Source organism: Protopterus annectens, chromosome 8.part0 (genome assembly GCF_019279795.1).
Source record: "Protopterus annectens isolate FY-2018-M chromosome 8.part0, PAN1.0, whole genome shotgun sequence".
NCBI lineage: Eukaryota > Metazoa > Chordata > Ceratodontiformes > Protopteridae > Protopterus > Protopterus annectens.
Genome location: NC_056741.1, coordinates 259737692 through 259760544, shown reverse-complemented (window position 1 = coordinate 259760544; position 22853 = coordinate 259737692). Strand labels below are relative to the sequence as shown.

At 39.6% G+C, this 22853-nt stretch overlaps 1 protein-coding gene across 2 annotated transcripts in view; it reads right to left on the bottom strand.

Moving 5' to 3' along the window:
- DENND4B (DENN domain containing 4B) overlaps positions 1-22853 on the bottom strand; it is a 2518380-nt gene that overhangs the window by 739999 nt on the left and 1755528 nt on the right. For both annotated transcript variants that reach the window (XM_044079736.1, XM_044079737.1), the window contains one exon: positions 8540-8662. In XM_044079736.1, coding sequence (XP_043935671.1) covers positions 8540-8662 — 123 coding nt within the window. The remainder of the gene's footprint in view (positions 1-8539; positions 8663-22853) is intronic.

The window sequence follows — 22853 nt, the reverse complement described above, 5'->3', positions numbered from 1 at the left end:
TGATCAAAAAGTGTGATGAAAGAGGTAATGCTTAGCCCTCCTTTTCCAAGTTTTCCAAGGGTTTTTCTACTTCCTCATCCACTTTTGAAAAAACAAAAGCAAAAAAAAAAACCCAGAACAAAGGCTCAATAAAATACAGGTAAACAGTTAAAAAGAGAGAGCAAAGGAGGTCCTAAAAGAAGTCTCGAACCTCGCAAAGCAAGACAGTCCTACAAGTCTGAGTGACTATTCAAGACTCCTTGTGAACCCCTCCCTTTCTTGACCTTTTTTTTTTTCTTCCAGAAAGTATGATTCTACACTTTGCTCTTTGGCAATAGACAGTTTCACACAAATGGGTTCTGAAAATCACAGTGCTGGGGTTTGCCAGAAGAAAAATCTTGATGGGAGATAACAGATAACCTTAAATCCAGTTCTTTCCTTCTCTCTCCCTGCTCCAAAGCAGTCACCACAGACACTTTGGACCTTGCTTGGTACATCAACAAGCAAGGGGGGAAACATGTCTTACCCCTTTGCAGACTATCTTGGGATATGGCTTTACACCACAATCACGCTCTACAGGCATCCTACATTTCATCAGAGCAAAATCATGTAACAGACAAGCTAAGCAATTATGAAATGAAAATTAGATAGCAGGTCTTCCAAGATTTGATCGGCTGGGAGTTCATCAAGTAAACCTATTTACCTCCTTCTCTGAACAATCAACTGTCAATATTCTTTTTCCAGGACTCCAGACAAGAAGATCTAGAAGAAATATGCATTTTATTTTCCTTGGACAGGAATGTTCCTGTATGCTTTTCCACCCTTCCCACTAATATCCAGGGTATTTCTGAACATTCAGAAGGAATCCCTCAAGATCACTGTGGTGACTCCCTTCTGGACCAGGCAACCATGGTTCTCCCTTCTTTTTGAAATGGCTAGTGGAAATGACCACAAACATGCTCACAGACTCATCTACTTGCAAAAGAACAGGGTGTATGATACACCTCAACATCTTCAACTGACCGCCTGGATAACAGGGTCTTAATTCCCTTTAGGCAAGCTGGTTAATGAGATGTGCATAATGTACTCATGGATGGAAGAAAGCCTGCTACTAAACCTCATCTAATGGAAATGAAAAAGGTGTTCTAGTTGGTGCCAAGAACATAAGCAGCACCCTTTCAGGGCTAGTTGCTCTCTAATTCTACACTTTTTGTGTGACATACTATCTTATGGCCATTCTTATTCCTCTAACAGGGTTCATTTATTGGCCATTACTGCAGGTCTGCCCATGGATTCTCCTCTTTCAATGCAGTCTCATGTGAAAACGTTCTTGGAAAGTGTTTTGCATAAGAGGCTCCAAGAAAACTGGTGGCCCCTCCTTGGGGTCTTAATTTTGTGCTTAGAGAAGCTAATACTAGACTAGCTCCATTTGAACCAGCTAATCTATCTGACCAGAGGTTCTTAAAATGGAACAGTTTTACTGACTGCTCTGACCTCTGTAAGAAGGGTAACAGAGTTGCAAGCTCTTATGGTGAGTCAGCCCCATCTCATTTTCCATAGGACAGGATTTCTTTGAGAACTAATCCTCCTTTTATGCCTAAAGTGCTATTAGAGTTTACTTTAAACCATACTAACCCTCTCCCAGTTTTCTTTCCTGAACCTAAAAATGGGGAAAAGGATACTCCATACCTTGGATGTCCCAGACAATTTGGGTACTATCGTGACATAATCCTTTAGATCAATAGATCAACTGTTCATTTCTTGTAAAAGTAAGAAAGGACAACCTGTGTCAACAATTCCAAATGATTGTTTAGGGCCATTACCTTTTGCTATAATCATAACAAAACTATTACAGGCAGGATCAAGGCCCACTCTTGCAGGGCCCTTGGCTTTATTTATGACTTTTTGGAAAGGGTTGGATCCTAGAAGTATTCTACAAGTTGCTACTTACTCCTCTGTACATACCTTTTACAAAGCACTATAAGAGCTTGATTCCATCTCTGGGTCTAGATCAAGCTTTGCTAGGACCATTCTCCAGCAGGTTTTTAGACTCTTTTCACTTTCCAAATGTATCTAACTACATTAATCTGCCCATATACCTAAAGCTACAGTAGTGATCAATATGATGAACACTGGATAGCTATGCAAGTAAAACGTGCCATAACAGTAGATGATTGAATGATCTATTCCCACCCTTTTTTATGCCAGGGTGGGGATAGTTATTTTTTGTTGTTTCTAGCACTGTTCCTTCAGTGCTCAGCCACCCTCTCTCTCTCTGTCTCTCTGCTGACTGGAAAGTTTTGAATGGCTTCATATCCAAACTTATCTTTTAGTCAGCTCAGCTTGAGCTGCCTGACAGCTTAGGCACATGGAAGGTGCCCTGAAGCTTTGTAAACTGACCGGCTGTTATATCCTTGGTTGACTATAACACATACAGGTAAAGTTACAGCAGCAGTGATTATTCAAACATCTACTGTTATGGTAATTTTCACTTATAGAACTGTAATTTACTCTTCAACTTTTTTCCCCTGCATCCTTTTAGCACACATCCTGACAGACTACACTGGAGTAGCTGCAGTACAAATAACTATATTAAAAGCAGGGAGCCTTGTGGCCACTAAGCTCCCCTGAACCCATGAGGTTTCTAAATGCTCCGAGATGCATTTTGGAGGTTTTTTAAATATACTTAGTGCAATTATGGCCTGCCCAGGCCAAAACCCATAATCAAAGAAAGAAATTTAGTATTACTCTTCAGCCTTTTTTTGCTGCATCCTGTCAGGACATCCTAACTGACCAACACTACACTGTAATGACTGCAGTAGAAATAACTGTATTAGGCTGGTGGTACTGAGGTTTCTAAATGATCTGAGATGCATATTAGTGTTTTTTAAACAATCTTTTCATCCAGTGATGGCCTAAACAAAAGCCATGATTAAGAAAATAAGTTTAGTCTTACTCTTCAACTTTGTTTTCTCCTGCATCCTTTCAACATACTTTAACTGACCAAAAACTTGCCTGTAACAACTAAATTAAGATGGAGGTCTGGGGGCTGCTAAGTATCCAGAAGCCATGGGGTCATAGAAGCCTTGGGGTGCATTTTAAAACTTTTCCAAACCTTTTAATCCAGTGATCTGACAAAAATTATGCAGAAGGAAAAGGAAAGCACTCCTACTTCTTTATTTCAAGGAAGAAATATCCAAACATCAGTTCACAATAAAATGAGAAAACAAAAGCTTGTGAGGATACTTATACCTAGGTATAGTACCTGCCCCCAATCCTCACCTCAAAACAGATGCATGCATCCTCCCCTTGGCATTAAATTGAGATTAAAATTAAGGCACAAATGCCCACAGTCATATTTCAAGCTGCCAATTATATGCAGTCTGTCTCTTCACTCTCTATCCACAAAAAACAGCTATCTTCTGTGTACATGTATGTCAGACTAGCACAAAATTGAAAAAAACAGACTATAACATATTTGCTGTCAGATGTATATAATTTACTCTCCCCAAAAGACACACACCTGTATATGCACCAGTCGTTTGATTGTGATGAAAATTAAAAATAAATTATGATTACAACATGTTTCTAACTTGCTACTTCTAGAGATGGTACAGTGCTCTATACAAGTATAGTGACTCCTTGTGCAACCTTCTGAAGTTTGTGAGGAAAGGTAAAGAAATGACCATACTGTCCCCAGCTCAACACAAGATGTAGTGCTCTCTGAGGTTTTAGAGGAATATTAAAGAAATAATGTCACCAACTCCACACACAAGTACAATGACCTTTTCTGTACACCCATGAGATGGGCTGGTTTTAGACTAGGTGGTGCTCAGGGCAGAGGTGACTACTAAGCCCATGTCAAAATGCACTTGTACAGCCTTGGTGTGTGTGGAGGCCACCAGCCTCCCAGAAGATCTGAAAGTCTGACTATACTATGATGCATTTTAAGTCTTGCTATTCTATGATGCATTTTTTGAGAGATGGTTGTTAAACTGAGCAAGGGACAACAGTGTCAGTTACCTTCATCCAGACAACCCTCACCAAGCAGTTATAGACACTTATATGCACAATTCAGTCCTCTGATTGTGATGTCTGTCTGCCTGGGATGACATGCTTGACAAGCCATGCTGCTTCGCAAGGGACGGCTTGCACCTGTCACCCCTGGGCTTCCGGATATTGGCAAAGGCTCTTGCCACCCCCATAGTGCCTTTTTTAGGCAAGGCTCAAATGATAAACCTACCGCCCTAGAAAACAAAAATGGAGAAAAACTAAGGGTAATACTGCTCAATGCCAGAAGTCTAAACCTCAAGATGCACGCCCTCGAAGCCCTCCTCAGTATGGAGAACATTGATGTCTGTGCTGTGACTGAAACCTGGTTCAAGGCTCCTGAGAGCACCCCAGCACTATCAGGTTACACCTCATATCATGCGTTCCGGCCCCAAAATCCGGACCGAACCACAAAAGGAGGGGGAGTATCCATATTCATAAAGGATACCCACACCTCCAGGTTAGTGGCAACGCACGAAGCATCGGAGACCATCCAGGTGCAATTAACCATAGGTAAAACTGACCTACAGTTTGTAACATGCTACAGACCACCTTCTCAAACTCAGGAAACCCACACAGCCTTCCTGAAGACACTGGAGAGTATGAATGTCTCTCCAAACACCATCATATTGGGTGACTTCAACTACCCAAACATAGACTGGGAACATTACTCAAGCCCCAACACCCTAGCCCAAAGGTTCCTTGAGTTCATAAACTCAAATGCTATGGAACAACTAGTCACCATTCCCACAAGAGGAGAAAATATACTAGACCTGATCATCACAAACATGGGGACAAAATGCTCCACACTGGAAGTATATCCCTCATTGGTGAGATCAGACCATAAATTAATCTCACTGGAGATCCACATCCCGCCCCCACCCCCAGCAAAAAAAGACCACAGTGAAGAACTTCTCAAAAGCAAACTTCACACTTCTTAAGACTGGAGTGGTATCCTTCAAGGCCCCCGAGCCAGTGGAAACCACAACCCACGCTGCTGAAACCCTTACAAATGCCTTCTACGAGCACCTCCAGGAATGTATGGATCAAGCAATCCCTAATAAAATCAAGACCCTTTCCACCAAAGGCAGGCGCCCGGTCTGGTGGACTCCAGCCATAAACAAACTCTACAACAAGAGGAGAAAGCTACTACATGACAGAGCAAAATCCCTAAATGGGAAGGCATCTCTGATCAATACTAGCAAAAACTACGATCACTCATAAAATCATCCAAGGCCAACTTTGAGAGAAAAATCGCTAATGACACAAAGACAATCATAAAGCCTTCTTTAGCTATGTTAGAAACCTGGGTGGAAACTCCCAGATATGCTCAGAATTAGTCCAAAATGATAAAAAAATCACTGAACCCACAGACATTGCCAACATACTGGCAGACAGGTTCAGTGCAAATTTCTCCCCTCCCTTCCCCCCCAAAGGAGAAATTTCTCTTCCCCCAGCGTCTTGCCTCCCCAACATCTCAGATGCCCAGGTGACAGCTGCTCTCTCTAAAGCAATAAACACAGCATCAATGGGACCGGACGGTGTCCCTGGCTGTGTGCTACATGAACTCAATGAGGAACTAAACCCACACATAAAGCTGCTGTTTAATCTTAGCCTTACTACAGGATGCGTACCCAAAGAATGGCGTACGGCAACTGTGGTCCCACTCCACAAAGGCGGTGCTTCTACGGACCCTGGAAATTACCGCCCCATAAGCTTGACGAGTCTTGTCTGCAAAGCTATGGAGAGGATCATAATGGAACTCATAAATAAAGACATTGGGGACCTACAGACACTGGATCCTACCCAATTTGGCTTTGTCAAGGGCAGATCCTGCCTCTTGAACCTGGTCGACTTTTTCGAAACAGTCACTAAGGCCATTGATGAGGGTAAGGCAGTTCACACAGCCTACCTTGACCTAGCAAAAGCGTTCGACACAATACCCCACTCGGGCATCATAGAAAAGCTCACCAGCTTAGATGTAAACCCATATGTCACAAGATGGGTTGCAAACTGGCTCAAGGACAGAACACACAGGGTTAGAGTTGCTGGTGCCATGTCAGACTCTAAGCCGGTCATGAGCGGTGTCCCACAGGGCTCAGTCCTGGGCGCCCTCTTGTTCGGCATTTATTTTTCTGAAGTGCAGGCAAACATAGGGGATTGTGGCTGACAAAATTTGCAGATGACTGCAAACTGGGCACCATAATTGACACTCCATCAGACACAGACATCCTCCAGAAAGGTCTCATAGAAATGGATAACTGGTGCCAGAGCCATGGCCTTAAGCTAAATGCCAAAAATGTATAGTCATACCCTTTGGGAAAAACAAGGTAACCCCTAATTACCACATAAGTGGTAATCCATTAAACACTGGAAGAAGTTATCAGGGACCTGGGGACCCAAGTTGACAGTAACCTCTCTTTTGACACTCACATTGCCAAAGTGGTTAGGAAGACCTTCTACATTGCCCACCTGATCATGAAGGGATTCACATCCAGATCAGGAGAGGTCACTGTACCCCTGTACTCTTCACTTATCAGACCAATGATTGAGTACAACGCCCCATTCGAATGTACCTTACCCGACACCTGCAGCAGTTGGAAAGACCCCAAAAGTTCCTCACCAAAAGGATAAAGGGGCTCAAACATATGTCATACGATGCCCGACTGAAGAAACTCCAGCTCTATTCAGTCGCATACCATCTGCTCAGAGGTGATCTGTGCCTGACATACAAGGCCATGTCCAACCCGGAATTAATGGACATGCTCCACCTCATAAAATCCAAATCCACCAGAGCCACGAGAGCAAGAGACTTAAACCTCAACACGGATATAAATAGGACATGCTGGAGGGACAGATTCATCACCCAGAGACTCCCTACACTATGGAACAGAATCCCAGTCCATGTGAGGCAGAGCCCCTCACTGACTCTGTTCAAGAGAAATCTTGACGAGTGGATGGGAGATTGTAGGTTTACCCCGGGAATCATCTCTGTATCACTGCTGGACAGAGGCACAGCAAACTAATGGGTATAGTATTCTCATCCTAAGGGGTGGTGAAAGCCACACACACTCTGGCTAGGCTTATAAATGCCCTAGGGCAGATAGCCTAGTATGAACCTATGAACCTATAAAAGATGACCAAGTAATAATATATTTCACCGCTGTTCCATACAGTTGCCACACATTCAAATATTGCACATCTCTTCACACAATTAGCCTCACAAACCAAAATAATAAGCAAACACCAGATGGCTAGTCATTTTTTTTCTACAGACGAAAACCACAGCAATTATACCTACTCACTCTGTGCATATCAGGTGTTCAGTTTTTATTTCTCACAAAAGCACACCAATCATTCAAAGCCAGTGACTGTTTAAACCGAACAAACAAGGTCAGTTATTTTTAATCAAGCAAACTCCAAACCCGTCCCAACAGTTATAGCCACTTACTTTACCTTCAGTCCACACAAACAAGTTAACACACATTAAAATATTCCAATTTAAGTTATTCCATGCAAACCATAATGCCAAAAAAGTGTCAAAAATATCTAGTTGATCGCTGCCAGCATTACTGAAAAAACAGTAACACATGTAGAAATCAAAGACAGAAATGTTGTCCAAAATATTTGATATATCACTGCCAGCATTATTGTAAAAACACTTTTCATAGCACCATTCCTCTCATCCCAACTCTCACACAAATCACAAAGCCAGAAAACTGCCATAAATATCTTGATCACTGCCAGTAGCATTACTGCAAACACAGTATTACAAATGCACTCGTATCACCAACACCATACATTATTTCCACTGCATTACAACACCCCACACACACACACACACACACACACACACACACACAAACACACTTCCTTCTTGTGGGTTCTCACCTATATTTGAACTTTCAAGGTCTCAAAGCAAAGAAACAGCGCTGGCCCTGACTATTAGAATAAGGAAAAAAGTAATATGAAAGAAAGCATCCAAGAAGTTAAAAGCAACAAGTACCTTCCCCTTTTGTGTACTGTTCTGAAGCACTAGGAGTTCCTAGCTTTAACTTATCACTCTCATGCTCAAAGTAGACTGCTGCTCCTAAGCTGCCTTTTCCACTAATTCACTTCTGTTTCAAAAGTGATAAAGCAGATGCCATGTAATACACAATTAATTTGTCATACTCTTTCTGTAATACATTAAAGGGAATGGCTGCTTAAGCATTAAAATAAAACTCCTAATTCCTAAACGTACCCTACCTGTCTTGTAAGCCAATGGCAGCTTCTTTGCAGTATAACACTACAGAGCTAAATCACCCTTTCTTTATACAGTTGCTTATGCTTTTTTTTCACATATAGATCCCTAAATCAACTAGATAGTTTTATTTCTAGGTCTATGCTTATAACATGAGATAAACACTCAAATGGATGTGTCAAATACTTTACAGCATAAAATACAAGCTTTAATACAACAATACCACTGAATGCATATAGAACCAAAGCAACAAACAAGTATACAAACCTCAAATAGTGGAATATCTTGGTTGCTAGTAGTGCTGAAATCAGTGGATTTTCTTAAACTGGAGCAGCAGCTAGAGGTGTCAGATGTGTCAAAGTCAAACTCACTTCCAGTCGACCAAGAACTCTAAAAATAAAACAGACATAAAGTTCTGAAATGCACCGTCAGGAAAAAAAAAATTATGATGCAAGCAAACAACAACAGTAAAAATATACAGTAAGGTTCAGGATATATCATCACTTTACACTTCAAGTCTACTCTTCTAACTTCCTAACAAATCATTTTAGATCAAAATGCAAAGTCTAAAGGTATAATCTTGTTTTATTTGGTACATAATTATAACTACAGTACTATTTAAAAATTAATGTTATTTAGCTAGTCCCACCACTGATGAAGAAAAGGGTTACAATGCAAAATAAAGTCCATCTTCAAGCCCAGACTTTAGTAGAAACTGTCCGGATTTGGCTGCTTCTGCATAATTAAAAGTACTATGCTGGATTTCTTCGTGGATGGCACACAGCTTGGAAGGATCAAGTCTGATGCAGACAGACATCAAAAACTCTACTTTCACAGCTCCACTACTTCCCTTACTGCTAGCATGCCTTAAAACATGAATCATAACTAGTCTTTTCCACTTCATGCTTCCTCATGCAATGTCCGATTAATTTTCAAGAAATGAAGATGGCTGCCTTTCAGTGATCTATAACATGTTTTCTTTTCAAGTTACTTTACACATCAGCCACTTTACTCCCACAAAGCAACACAAACTTAATTATACAATGAACAAATAAAGGGATACATATAGAAGCACTTCAGACTATCAGGTAGTTATTCAAACATGGATTCCATGCTGAAAAAATTTAATATAAAAATTCCAACTGGCTTAGCGCCTCGGCCACCACAGCCTTCAATGAGTACAAAAGTAATGGTGAAAAAACATTCCCTTTTATACACACAATCAATTAAACAGACTCCATCCCACATCCAATTAATAAAGTAAATTTTTTTATGTAAAGGGGGTTCTGACTTAGTATCTACTTTTGTTTCTGATCTTAATAATAATAGATACAATATTAAATTTGATGGTCTGCAATTTGGTACTAAAGTTAATTTTTTGGATATTTCTCTGATAGGAGGGAAAGATGGATGCATTTTAACTACTATCCATCGAAAATTTATTGATGGTAATCAATATTTGACACTAGTTGCCATCCGCCTCATACATTGAGATCTTTGCCCTACAGAGAAATGGTTAGACTATCTAGATTATGTAACGATGGCTTAGATTTGGAAAGACAGATTAATGCATTAATAGATGTGTTTTTAAAAGGTGTTATACTATGCAAGTGATTATTGAATCAATTGAAAAATTGTTAAAAGCGAATATAAATTATGAAAGAACGGGACAAAACAAGATAGATAAACAACAGAGGAATAATACACAAAAACATAATATTTATTTTGTTACTAATAATATACTGAGTGAGCAAATTTGGGAATGTATAAAATATTATTGGAAATTTTTGCTACAAGACAAAGTGGTGAATAAATTTATTCCTAATGTTCCTCAGGTTGCTTATAATAGAGGACAGAATCTGGGAGATAAATTAATTAAGGCATATTATATTTGCCCAACTGATAAATTAAATCTTTCAGTGTCCATTTTTGGAACTGTACCATGTCATACTTGTAATATATGTCCCTTTATTAAGTTACACTTTTCTAGAATAAATGATAAAATATTTATACCACAGAAATGCTTTTCTTGTTATACTTCGGGTGTTATTTACTGTCTCAGATGCCTCTGCAGCCTTTTTTATATTGGGGAAACCAAAAGAAAATTTAGAATAAGGCTGCAGGAGTATGTTAGTGACATTAATAGGGGAATATTGGAAAGCCCGGTTGCTTCGCATTTTATGGAAAAGCATAGTTGTAATGCTAATTTATTGCAAGCAACTATATTAGAACAAGTTTTTGTGAAGAAAGAGGATGATAGATTATTAAAGAATATGCTACTGTATAAGGAAACTATTTTCATATTAAAGTATAACACATTATCACCAATGGGTCTTAACAAAGAAGTTAATTGGAGGTGTTTACTTTAAATACATATATATTTGTATTTTTTTGTTGTTTATATTTTATGTATTTGTTGCATTGTTGAAGTATTATTTATGTAACTCATGTTCACTTTTATACAGAGCTATGAACTGGTTAATTACTTTATTAATTGGATGTGGGATGGAGTCTATTTAATTGATTGTGTGTATAAAAGGGAATGTTTTTTCACCATTACTTTTGTACTCATTGAAGGCTGTGGTGGCTGATGCGCTAAGACAGTTTGAATTTTTATATTAATTTTTTTCAGCATGGAATCAATGTTGTTTTTGTGACTTTTTAGTCTTTTTAAGACTATTTTGCTGTTTTCTGCTTGTTGTTTTGAGTTATTCAAACATTCCATCTGGCAAGCATTAAAAATAAAGTTACAATGCCAGTAAGAAAGGAGAGTCCCCAAACCTACTGCTGAAAATCTGGAAGTTAAGACAGCATTACGAAAATATCAGCAATGATATTACTACACAGTCATATTCAAAATCCAAGGAGTTCATTTTTGCCATGGCCTTCTCTATAAGGCACACATTCCCTGCAACCAATTCTGGACATTGTATTTTAAATATTAATTTGAACTCACCACCTGTATATGCCACTACCTGTTTCATTTTTCTAGTAATTGATTTTTTGGTAGCCAACTTTAAACGGTCCAGAGTTTTTTCAGTTCTACTTAATGCATTTACATTAGTCATACTAATCAAAAATAAAGGCACAGTAGCATTAATCTTATCTGGTTAGATTTGTTTACATATTTTCTGCAAGTCTTGTTTTGACACACCTTATTTGGGTCATTCCAAAAATGTATGATAGAAATTCTAGAGTACAGTCAAGGTATCTCACAGGGCTCTGTACTTAATTAGGTTACATCTATGACTAAGATGCAGGAGACTTGCAAATGGGTACACTGATTACATGTGTTAGAGCTAGAACTTGAGTAAATAGACTACTTGAGCATACGGGAATAATATGCTGATAAATTAATCACAGATTAGGCATATTAAGATTTGGGAGACAGACTGAAGGGTGGGTATTTAAAATACCTGAACTTGTACAGTGTTTCATACAGATATTCAAAAGGATAACTTATTCAGGTATATGACAGCATTTAGAGACAACTGGGAATGGGGTTATCAAGACGTTCTAGACAATAGTCCGACAACCTATGTAAAAGATTATATAGGGAGAAACAGAATCAGCATTAGGTGACCTAGGCAGCCATCTAAGGCTTGCTGGCTGCCATATTTATTTATTTATTTTAATTAAAAAAAAAAAAAAAAAAATACAAGTGTACATCGACACATACACCTGCCGTCACTTGCTGCTTCTATTCCATGTTCTGCATGTGGAATTTAAGTATAATATGTTCCTGCTGACTAGACATGGAATTTAAACACACTTGCTGCCTGCTTCTGTGGATGGATGAACAATGTATCTTCCATCTGTAAAGGGTGTGTGTGTGTAAGAAATGCCCTAATTATGGAAGGCAGGTTAACATGCTCAGATTCAAACCGTGTACCTTGGTTACAGGAGACAAGAGCCTGAATCCTCTACAACTACCACCAAACTACTCAAAAGGAAAGGAGCTTCATTGAATTTTCAAGGAATTCTAAACTTCAATGCATTTTCAAGGAACTGTGAGCTTCAAGAGAACAGAAGTTTACTGCTGCTCATGCTACATCTGTTTTCAATGTGCAACTGTTTTGTTTAGCAAATGGTCATCACTGTTTGTGCTATAGCATTGGAAAGCAGCCAGTGTTAGAAACACAACATGTAGCATACTTACTTTTGATGCAGAAGACTATGGGTTCTACTCCAAAAGCATGTAGATGGATTGCTGATACTGCGCTGTACTTTAAGGTGGGATGCTGTAGTCCTGAGTGTGTTCCCCTTTGGATGACATGCCTAGTAAGTTGCCACCCATTCCCTATTGCAATATTACCACCATACAATGTTTTTTTTAAATGTAGCATACTCAATTTATTCTTCAAGGGCATCATGCACTAAATATGTAGATGAAACACTGAAATTTAAAGTTGTTTCCTAGCAGCAACCTCTTCACTAGTTAGACTGTTTTAATGTGGAATTATTCAGATGACTTACTTCTGCAGAGATTGTGCATATGGACGGATATTGGTGGATTGTAATGACAGAAGTTTGAGTGGCTTTTTGTGGTTGAAATGTTCTGAAATGGGCAGTTTTGTCATAATTAGTTCATACATTGTTTCACTGTTTACTGGAAAAATGTTCAAAACTACAAATTTACCACACACACAAACAAGTGGTGCTGAATTAAACAAGGAATATAATTTAGTACAATCAGGAAGGTGGGTGTCTGAGTTCTGCCCTGCGGTAGTGCTGCCTTTAGCTCTGTTCAGTCTTGCTGTAATTTTGTCCTGGTCTTGTGTTCTGTCCTGTGTGAAGGAGTCTGCGTGTCTGTTCAATCTTACTATAATGCTGTCTTTATCTTGTGTGAGTGTCTGTCCTGTATGTAGGAGTCTGTAAGGGTGTTAATTTTGCTGTAGTGCTGTCAAAGTGTGTGAGTCTATGTCCTATGTGCAAGAGTCTGTGTAGCTGTCTGGCTTGCGTGCCTCTGTCCTGTATGAGGGACTCTGCCTGGGTATCTCTATTCGGTCTTGAGGTAGTGCTGTCTCTGTCTTGTTTGTCTATGTTCTGTGTGTGGGAGTCTGTGTACCTCTGTGGGACTGGCTACCTTGATGCGATACACAGGCTTGTTCTAATGCAACAACATTGCTACTAAATTCCAGTCGATGTCTACATGTATCTCTGTGAGTGGCTATCTTGCTGTGGTACAGGGGGCTTGTCATAATGTAACACTGACACTAAATGCCAGTCAGTGTGTGCATCTTGGCACTTCAAGTCTTTTTAATGGTCTGAATGTAGTAATGCTATACAGTGATGGTTAAAGGAAAAAACTGTTTTAGAACTAAAAAAAAGACTATTATTTCACTCAGTCTCTGCTTTCTGAGTTATTTTAACTTCTCAAAATCACTCTGACTGCTTCTTACAGAATTTTAATATGTTTTCTGCAAAATGGCTGTTAGTGGGGCTTGATATATCAACATTGTCTTATTTTTCTTCAAGCCTTTTCCTTTCCCATAATCCATTTCAAGTCTGCTTGATATCAGCCATGCTAGACATAAGGAAGCATTGGTGTGTTCCCATTCCATTGACATATAATGGGATTAGTGTTAGTCACTGTCATCTTATATACTGTCTGTAACAGGACTGCTTCTTTTATTTCTTGAATGAACCTCGTTTGTGTGGGTCTCTGTTTTATAGTATACTGAGGAATATACAGCTGCACCTAAAACAGTTACTAAATTGCAGGCCTCTGTTCAAAGTATCTTTTTGTAGTACAAGATGTATTTGGCAGCCCTTCCCCTGCACTTTGGTAAATGTGCGGATACTTTACAATTACAAGAAAAAATATTTTCTGACTCTTCTCTAAATGTCAAGGACAGTTTTGATACTACATTTAAGTCATCTTAAAATGTAAAGTAGTATAAACAAACATTTAAAGTTGAAAGCTTAGCATTTCAATTAGGGTTGTCACCTCTTGCAATACTGAAAACTAGACCAAAACCACACCCCCTGCACTACCTGCGACTCCACTCAGGTCCAACCCATCTCCACTCACATCCATTTTATGACGAAAATACATGCGTCATTAGGGTGGAACACTCCATAAAGTCCTTTTCTACTTACCTAATCTAGGTTGCTTAAGTCTTTATTTTTTATGTCGGACTCCACCACATCACTTTATAGAGATTTTTTTTGTGAAAAAGAAGACATAGTTTGCTTTTTAACAAACTCTGGCATTCTGTACACACCTCTGAGCAGAATGCTGGAGTTTGTACTGTGCTTTCCAGACTACAGGAGAATCATTCTGATTTATGGATATGTGTCAAGCCTAATTTCAATACTGTGATGCCGTTTATGTAATTTTGTCAAAAGAGATGACAACTGCCTTTGAACCACTGACTTATCTAATTGCTCTGTTTTGCTATGAAAGGCATGGCTACATTGGAAGCAGTTGTGAATCACTAAGTTATTTTGCTGTTTGCAATAAAGATAAAGGAAAACAGTTTCACACCTTTCTGTCTTGTTTACAGCAGCCTGAGCTCTGACTACAACTTTCTCTGTGTCTGTGGTATGTCATAGAGGTGTAGACAAATTCCTCTGCAACTTATGTGAGAAGTTAAGCTTAAAATAGTGGGTGGTCTTTCTCTTCCTTTGATACCACAGTGAGGAAATATAAGTTTTATAAAGTACAAGCAGGTTTCAGGTACCTACACAGTACTGGAATTATACTGTAGGAAGAAAAGCAACATAGGTACATGAGCTTCACGGGAAAGGGGACGTGATGGCAACGTGGCCACACTTTATATTCTCCTGGGTAGGGTCCCCAACATGAAACTTGCTGGGGTCCCCAAAATGCTAGCACAAACCCTGCTTCTATCAAATTTTATCACAATCTAATCTAGTGTAGTGTCAAACCACAGAGACCACCCAAGGAGACCTCTATACAACCCAGTCCATGACCTACAGTAGCCCACCTAAATACAGGTCCGTGCAATATGGATATGTAATTTCCAAATGTCTCTATAGTCAGGTTGGTAGGTACAGACATCATGAAACAATGTAGCAATTTTTGCATGTTCATAGACAACCATTTAATCCTTAAAAAAAAAAAGAGTATGCAAGAAATGCACACACGCAATTTAATTGCAGGTAAAAACTTCATATACAAAAAAGGTTGTTAAGAGCACACACAATACCATCCACCACACACACATACACAGACCAACCTATGTTGAGGCACTAAAAAGCAATCTTCCCAAGCCTCAAAGTCCTCCTAAGCCTAAAACAGTAACCCCTATCCTCAGAAATCTCTAAAGCACTCACCAAAAGCAAAAAACACCACACATACTCCTGCACCCAGTGAAGTCCCAACAGCAAAGAATATAAGGCAAGCCAACAAATTACTCAGGACTCTTGTCATAAGGGACTCCATTGTACGACAAAGATACACCACTCACCAGAATGAACATGGAAAAATGAGTCAGGATCCGTCCAAGTTATGCACGCATGCCACAGGTTCCAGTATAACTATCACAGTCCATGTGGGCATTAATGACCTTAGATGTACTTCCCTGGACTATATGAAGAGAGACATTGTTGAGCACTCAATGTGCGTTTCATGCAGGTATGTACCTTGCAATGATCAGCATTCTACCTTCATCAAGGATGATTCCATAATATGAACAAAAGATGACAGACTTCACTAATTGGCTTAGTTTCTGGTATCTTTCCAGAGGGATTCAATAGTTGCTGGTGTGGGAAGACATGGGTAATAGACCATGCTGTTTTGCAAAGGAGGATCCATCCAAGTTATGCACGCATGCCACAGGTTCCAGTATAACTATCACAGTCCATGTGGACATTAATGACCCTAGATGTACTTCCCTGGACTATATGAAGAGAGACATTGTTGAGCACTCTGAATGTGTGTTTCATGCAGATACGTACCTTGCAATGATTAGCATTCTACCTTCATCAAGGATGATTCCATAATATGAACAAAAGATGACAGACTTCACTAATTGGCTTAGTTTCTGGTATCTTTCCAGAGGGATTCAACAGTTGCTGGTGTGGGAAGACACGGGTAATAGACCATGCTGTTTTGCAAAGGATGATCTGCACCTGTCTCCCCAAGTCTTCTGAATATTGGCTAAAACATTATCCACTCCTTAGAACTTTTTTTTAGGCAATGTTACATTGATAAACTTACCAACATAAATAAAACAAAGAAATCTAGAGGTGCTACTGCTCAGTTCTAACAAACTGAGCAAGAAACGTCACACCCTACAAACTCTCCTTACTCTGGAGAATTTAGATATCTGTGCTGTTACTGAGACATGGTTTAAATCCACAGAAAGTACTCGGGCAGTGCAAGGCTTCAGTGGCTTCCAAACATTTATACCATCAGCTGAACAAACAAGGACAAATGGTGCAAGAGTCTCAATCTATATTAGCCACAAGCATAAGTCTATGTTGGTTAAACAGGATGATGCCCTGGAAATTATCCAGATGCAAATTACTGCAGAGAAAGTCACATACCATATCCTAGCAAGCTATACATCATCCTCTATGTTCCAGGAATCCCACAGCTTGTACCTAGACCTACTGGAGAAACTCACCATTAAACCAAAAACCCTATTCACTGGAGACTTATAATAACCCTCTATAGCCTTGGAAACGTATGCTGCCTCATACTCACAGGCATGATTCCTGGATTTTATCAACAAAAATACCCTTGACCACATAGTGTGCCATCCACCAAAGGTGCGAACATACTGGACCTAGTATTCATCGATATGGGAGAGTGCTGCAATACCACTCAAGTGTCAAATCCTCACTAGTGAAGTCGGACAACAAAGGTCTTTCCATGAAAGTAAAAATCAACTCTGTAATCTCGGTAAACCCTGTAACAGGTAGGAACTATTCCAGAGTAAACTACACTGTATTAAGGGATAGTTTATCAAAATTCAGTGACCCTCCCAACCCTAAGTTCACAACAATATATATTAAGGGATAGTTTATCAAAATTCAGTGACCCTCCCAACCCTAAGTTCACAACAATCTAAGTGAAATTGTTCACTGAGACCCTGTACAACTATGTAAATAGCTGTACAGAGGGTGCTGTACCTAATAGAAGCAAGCCCAAAACAGTCTCTGAAAACAAACCACACTGGTGGCTAACCTTAATAGAGTAAATAACAAAAGGAAAAAGTCATGGCTAAAATTAGGAACAGCAACTGCCACAATGGTAGGAGCTCTCTAATTGAACTAAACAGGAAACAAAGAGGCTAATTAAGTCCAACAAGGCCAATTACAGATGCCACTTCACTGAGCAGAGTAACACAGCAAATTTGTTAGCTGACAAATTCAGCTCAAACCTCACCCATCTCACCCCCCACCTCCATCCATGAAATACCTACTAGCACCCCTCCCCAACTATTAACTAAGGCTAAGGCCAGAAAAAAACAGCCTCAAAGGGTCAGAATATCCCAGGATGCCGCCTACATAGCTGGAAACATGTCTTGTCATAGGTTCATAGGAGGTTACTAGGGCAATCAGGACCACTTGAGTCACTTTCCAACTACAGCCTCAAAACAGGCTTTGTACCATGAGAATGGAAGACTGCATTGGTATCCCATTTCACAAGGTTGTACCATCAACTGACCCCAGAAACTACAGAACTATTAGTCTGACTAGTCCAATATATAAAGCCATGGAACAAATTATCATGGAAATGAACACAGACATAGGCAACGTTCAGATATTGGACCCAACCCAGTCTGGCTTTGACGAGGGAAGATCATAACTACTAAACCTGGTTAACTGGCATCTACTAACTAATGCTAGGAACACCAAAACTGCTAAGTTGAAAGTTCAGTTAGATAAATAAACTTACCATAACAGTAGGTGCTCAACTTGGTCACTGCTGCAGAAGCCCAAGCTATATGGGACGTATCCAACTCCAAATCCAGCTCCAGACAAGTGGTGTACCGCAGGGTTCTGTCCTGGGACCACTCTTGTTTGGCATCTACTTCTCTGAAGCACAGGCCAACACTAAGGGACTCTGGCTAACAAAGTTCACAGAAGACTGCAAGCTGGGAGCCATTAATGAATCCTCAAATTATGTGGATATACTACAAAAGGGCCTTACCGAAACAGCTGCCTGGTGCCAGAGCCATGGGCTCAAGCTAAATGCCAAAAAATGTATAGCTGTCCCTCTTTGGGAAAAAACAGATAGATGGCAGTACACTAAACACCGAAAGTGTGATAAGAGACCTAGGGACACAGGTGGACAGTGGTCTCACCTTTGATAACCACAGAGCCACAACAGTTAGAAAATCCTTCTACGTAGCACACCTCATCACTAAGGGCTTTTCATCCAGAAAAAAGGAGGTATTTGTCCCTCTTTACTCATCCCTCATTACACCCATTATGGAATACAATGCCCCGTTTAGTATGTACATCACAAGACATCTGCAACAACTAGAAAGGCCACAGAAATACCTCACAAAAAGAATCACAGGCCTAAAGCAGATGCCTTATGCTGACCATCTAAAAAAACTCCAGCTATACTCTGTCGCATATCGCCTACTCAGAGGTGATCCTCTGCCCAACATAAAAGGTCATGTGAAACCCAGAGTTGTCGTACATGCTGCACTTAAAGAAATCCCAATCCCTCTGAGGCACACGTTCCAGGGATCTTAACCTTGTCATCATGATGAATAGAACATGCTGGAGGGATACGTTCCTGACCCAGAGACTCCCCATACTCTGGAATAGGCTGCCCATACATGTCAGGCAGAATGCCTCAATGGCTCTCTTCAAGAGGAACCTTGACAACTGGATGGCAGATAGGAAATTCACCCCAGGGATCACATCAGTAGCCCTGCTAGACAGGGGTCCAGGAAAGTAAATCTTTGTGGGAAGCAACAGTCAGGGAATCGTTATAGCTAGGCTTGTACAGGCCCTAAGGCTGACAGCCTAGTACCTACCTATGAACCTATCCTGTCAAGGATTAGACAACTGTCTGGTTTCCTAAGCTTTAAGGCACCTTTCACATGCACTAACCTCTGTAGAGCTTGAGCACAGCAGTACAAAGACAGTAGTTATGACACCAAAATATCAGAATTTTTTACCTCAGAACAAGGAAGGCTAGAACCCTTTCAGCTAGGTATGTGGTAGGAAAAGAAGAGAATGAGACAAAAAAAAAAAAAAACACATGCCATGGCAGACAAAAAAAAAGGCAACAAAAGGAAGGGAAGTGGAGGGAGCATGTTCATAATGCAACAGTGATCTACTCAAACATCTACTGTTATGGTAAGTTTACTTACACAACTGTAGTATTTGCAACACTAGATCGCTGCTGCCGTTGCCTACACTATATGGGACAAATACCACAGTACAGAAGTACGGGAGGAGGACAGAAAAGAATCAAGAGTCTAACAGCTGTTGGAGCATAGGTCTATCAAAGACAGCTCTGGTCCTACAGAAAGAACCCAGTTTGTAGTGCTTGGTAAATGTGTGCACAGAAGACAAAGTTACTGTGTCTAACAGATTTATAAAACCCAACCCTCTGCAAAAAGCCACAGAATTTGCCAGTGCCCTGGGAGAACTGGCCCTTACTTTGCCTGGAAGTGACTTGTTATTGTATGAACAAAATTAAATAGCATTAAGTAACCATTTAGAAATCACTTTGACGCTGATTATCCTTTTGTCTTGCCTTTATATGAAATAAAAAGCTGATTAAATTTCCAGAAGCTTTCTGTTCTGTTAATGCAGTAACTAAGTTGCCTGTGGACATCCAGAGTGTGAATAATTCTTCCTCCCTTATTTTTTGGTTCTGGAAAATAAACAAGGAGATGAACTGCCTGCCTCAACTTACACCCAAACCACTTTAGACATAAAGGAAGGATTGGTTCTCAAAGTAACCCTGCCTTTGTGAAAGAGATATGGATTGAATCACCATAAAAGCTTGTAACTTAGATACTCTTGTTGCACTGATCATAGCAATTAGTAACACAGTTTTCCAAGATAAGAACTTAAAATCAGCATCATGTGCCGGTTCAAAAGGAAAGTTTAAGTTTCACCACTACAAAATGAGACCAAGTAGGAGCCACCTGTCTTCTAGGTAGACCGATATGCAAAAACCCTTTCAAAAATGGTTTCACTTGAGGTACGGTAGAAAAGGCAGGGGGGGATCTATGGGCAGACAAGCACAGATGGTCAAAAGGTGACTCTTGACAGAGTAAGAAAGGCCAGATGGTTCTGTAACTCATACAAACACTGCAGAACAAAAGGTAAAGGCCTAAAAGGATATTAGTTCTTACTTTGGTGCCAACTAGAAAATCTTTTCTATTTAGCCATATATGCTTTTCTAGCAGCAGGATTTTTTGCCTCCTCTAACACCTGCTGCATTGTCCCTAGAAAAAGTGTGCCTAAACAGTATTAAAATTCAATCATCCAGAAGTATAAAGAAATTAAACGTTCAAGTCGATCAACGGACCTCTATCTTGTGTAACTCAATCCTTTGAAGATGCTTGTGGTAATTTCCCTTGGCCATTTTCAAAAGAACTGCTGCCTGGGTCAAAAAGGGGTTACCAAAATTAATCACTGATCGCCCTAAATCTTTAGAACCCTGATCATCAAAAGAAAGGGTGGAAAAGGCATGCAGGAACATCTCCATCAAAAGGAATGAAAGGCATCTGTCTTCCATGCCTTTGTACAAAGAACCCTGAAGCAATAACTTTTAAATCTCTGTTGTAAATGGAGGCAAACAGACCTACTTGAGGAGTTCCCCATATCTGGATCAATTCCTGGAAGACCCCCAGATGCAACTTCTATTTGAGTGGGTCTGACATAGTCCTGCCAAACGTGTCCACCATTCAGTTCTGTTGTGACGGAATGCAAATAGTCTGCAGAGACCGACTGTGCCAAGTTGCTAGTTCCTAGGTTACCACAGCTAGTCTACAAAGGGGGGTATGAGCTGGTGCCCCCTTCTTTATGTACATCATCACCATGTTTGCGTCCGTGATTACTAGTAGAGGGCATGGAATCCAAAGATTGTTTAGAGATCTGAGAGCATTTAAGAGTGCCATCATTTCTTTCACATTTTAGAAGTTAAGAACTAATTTGTGTGCACCAATCTTCTCCCTTATTTGTTCATCTTAGGAAAGTTTAAGGCCCTTTCAACTAAATGAGGGACCAAGTATGGAAACCAACCTGTCTCTTATAAAAAAAAAAAAAAAAAAAAAAAAAAAAAAAAAAAAAAAAAAACTCATATGGGCAAAACTCTTGGTAAAGGTTAATCCAAGAACGGGATTATGCAGCAAAAAATGAAACTACTTTAGGATGGAAGGCAGAGCTTTAACTCAACAATAAAAGCTATGAAAGAGGAACAGACCTATAGGATATTAATTTGGCCCGAATCTTTTCATGGATGTTGAAATGCTGACAATGCAATCTAAGCCTTCCATTGTCCTGAGGACAGTATTAAATCACTTCCCTTCTTTTAAGAATACGTTGCTGGATATGTGGATGAATCCAATTTTGAGATCCCAGGCCATTAAGAGTGCCTATTTCTTTAATTTATGTGCTGTTTGAATTCTGGTTCCACAAATGGGTACCTTTGGAATAAGGCAAAGTTAATCGAAAACAAAAATAGAGCCCTTGATTTTCCCGTCCTTTTTTGATCTCCTGAAGCATTTTCTGGTGGGTGAAAATTTGCATGTTCTATTACTCAAAATATTTGGGCCCAGAAAAATTTCTACATTAGATTATGAAAATGAGAAATTTTTTTCAATTTTGGAAAATTTTATGGTGCCCTGGAGCATCCTACAGGTAGCAGGACAAAGAAGGGAAAACTATCAAAGACTCACATAAAATGAAAAGTAAGTTCTTACAAATAAAAATTTATCAGGGTTGAGACTCCATCAGAAAGATTGAGAATGAAATCTATTTGAAATTTAGAAGAGATATAAACCAAACTCTGTAAGGGAAAGGAAGGTTTTATGAATTTAAAATCTTTTACCAGGCTTAAAAAAAATCTAGTGGGCTAAAACCTTTACATTGAAGGGGGAGTTTGAAAATTTAAGGAATCCAGAAGAAGCATGAGAATCACCAAAATTCTAATCTTGAGGAGTGACCTTTTAAAAATTTCCGGTAAGAAAGAAAAGAAAATTGGGGGAAACTTCTTAATTATAACCCATTTCTGAGGCAGTTTTAAGCATTATCCAATAAGAAGGAAGGAGTTTATTTTAAATGAAAGGTACCAAAGCTACTTTAAAATTGCCCAGCAAGACCAATAGTTTTTATTAAAAGGACAAACTCGAAAATGTGGTTCCTCCTGTGACTATGAAGGCTCAGGTAAATTACAAGAAATACGAAAAGAAAGTTCTTATTTGGTGTTGGTAAGAGTCCTTGAAAGGCCTGACAGGAAGGAATCTCTTACCTGAAGCCTTAAGAGAAGTTCCAAGGATGAATGGCAAAGAAATCTCCCAACCTAGGCAAAAAGCAGCGGAATTACCATTTCCTTCTTGAATGAAGCATTCAAAAGCAAAGAAATTATTAAACACAATCAATTTTTAGCCTATTCGCCTCTCCCTTA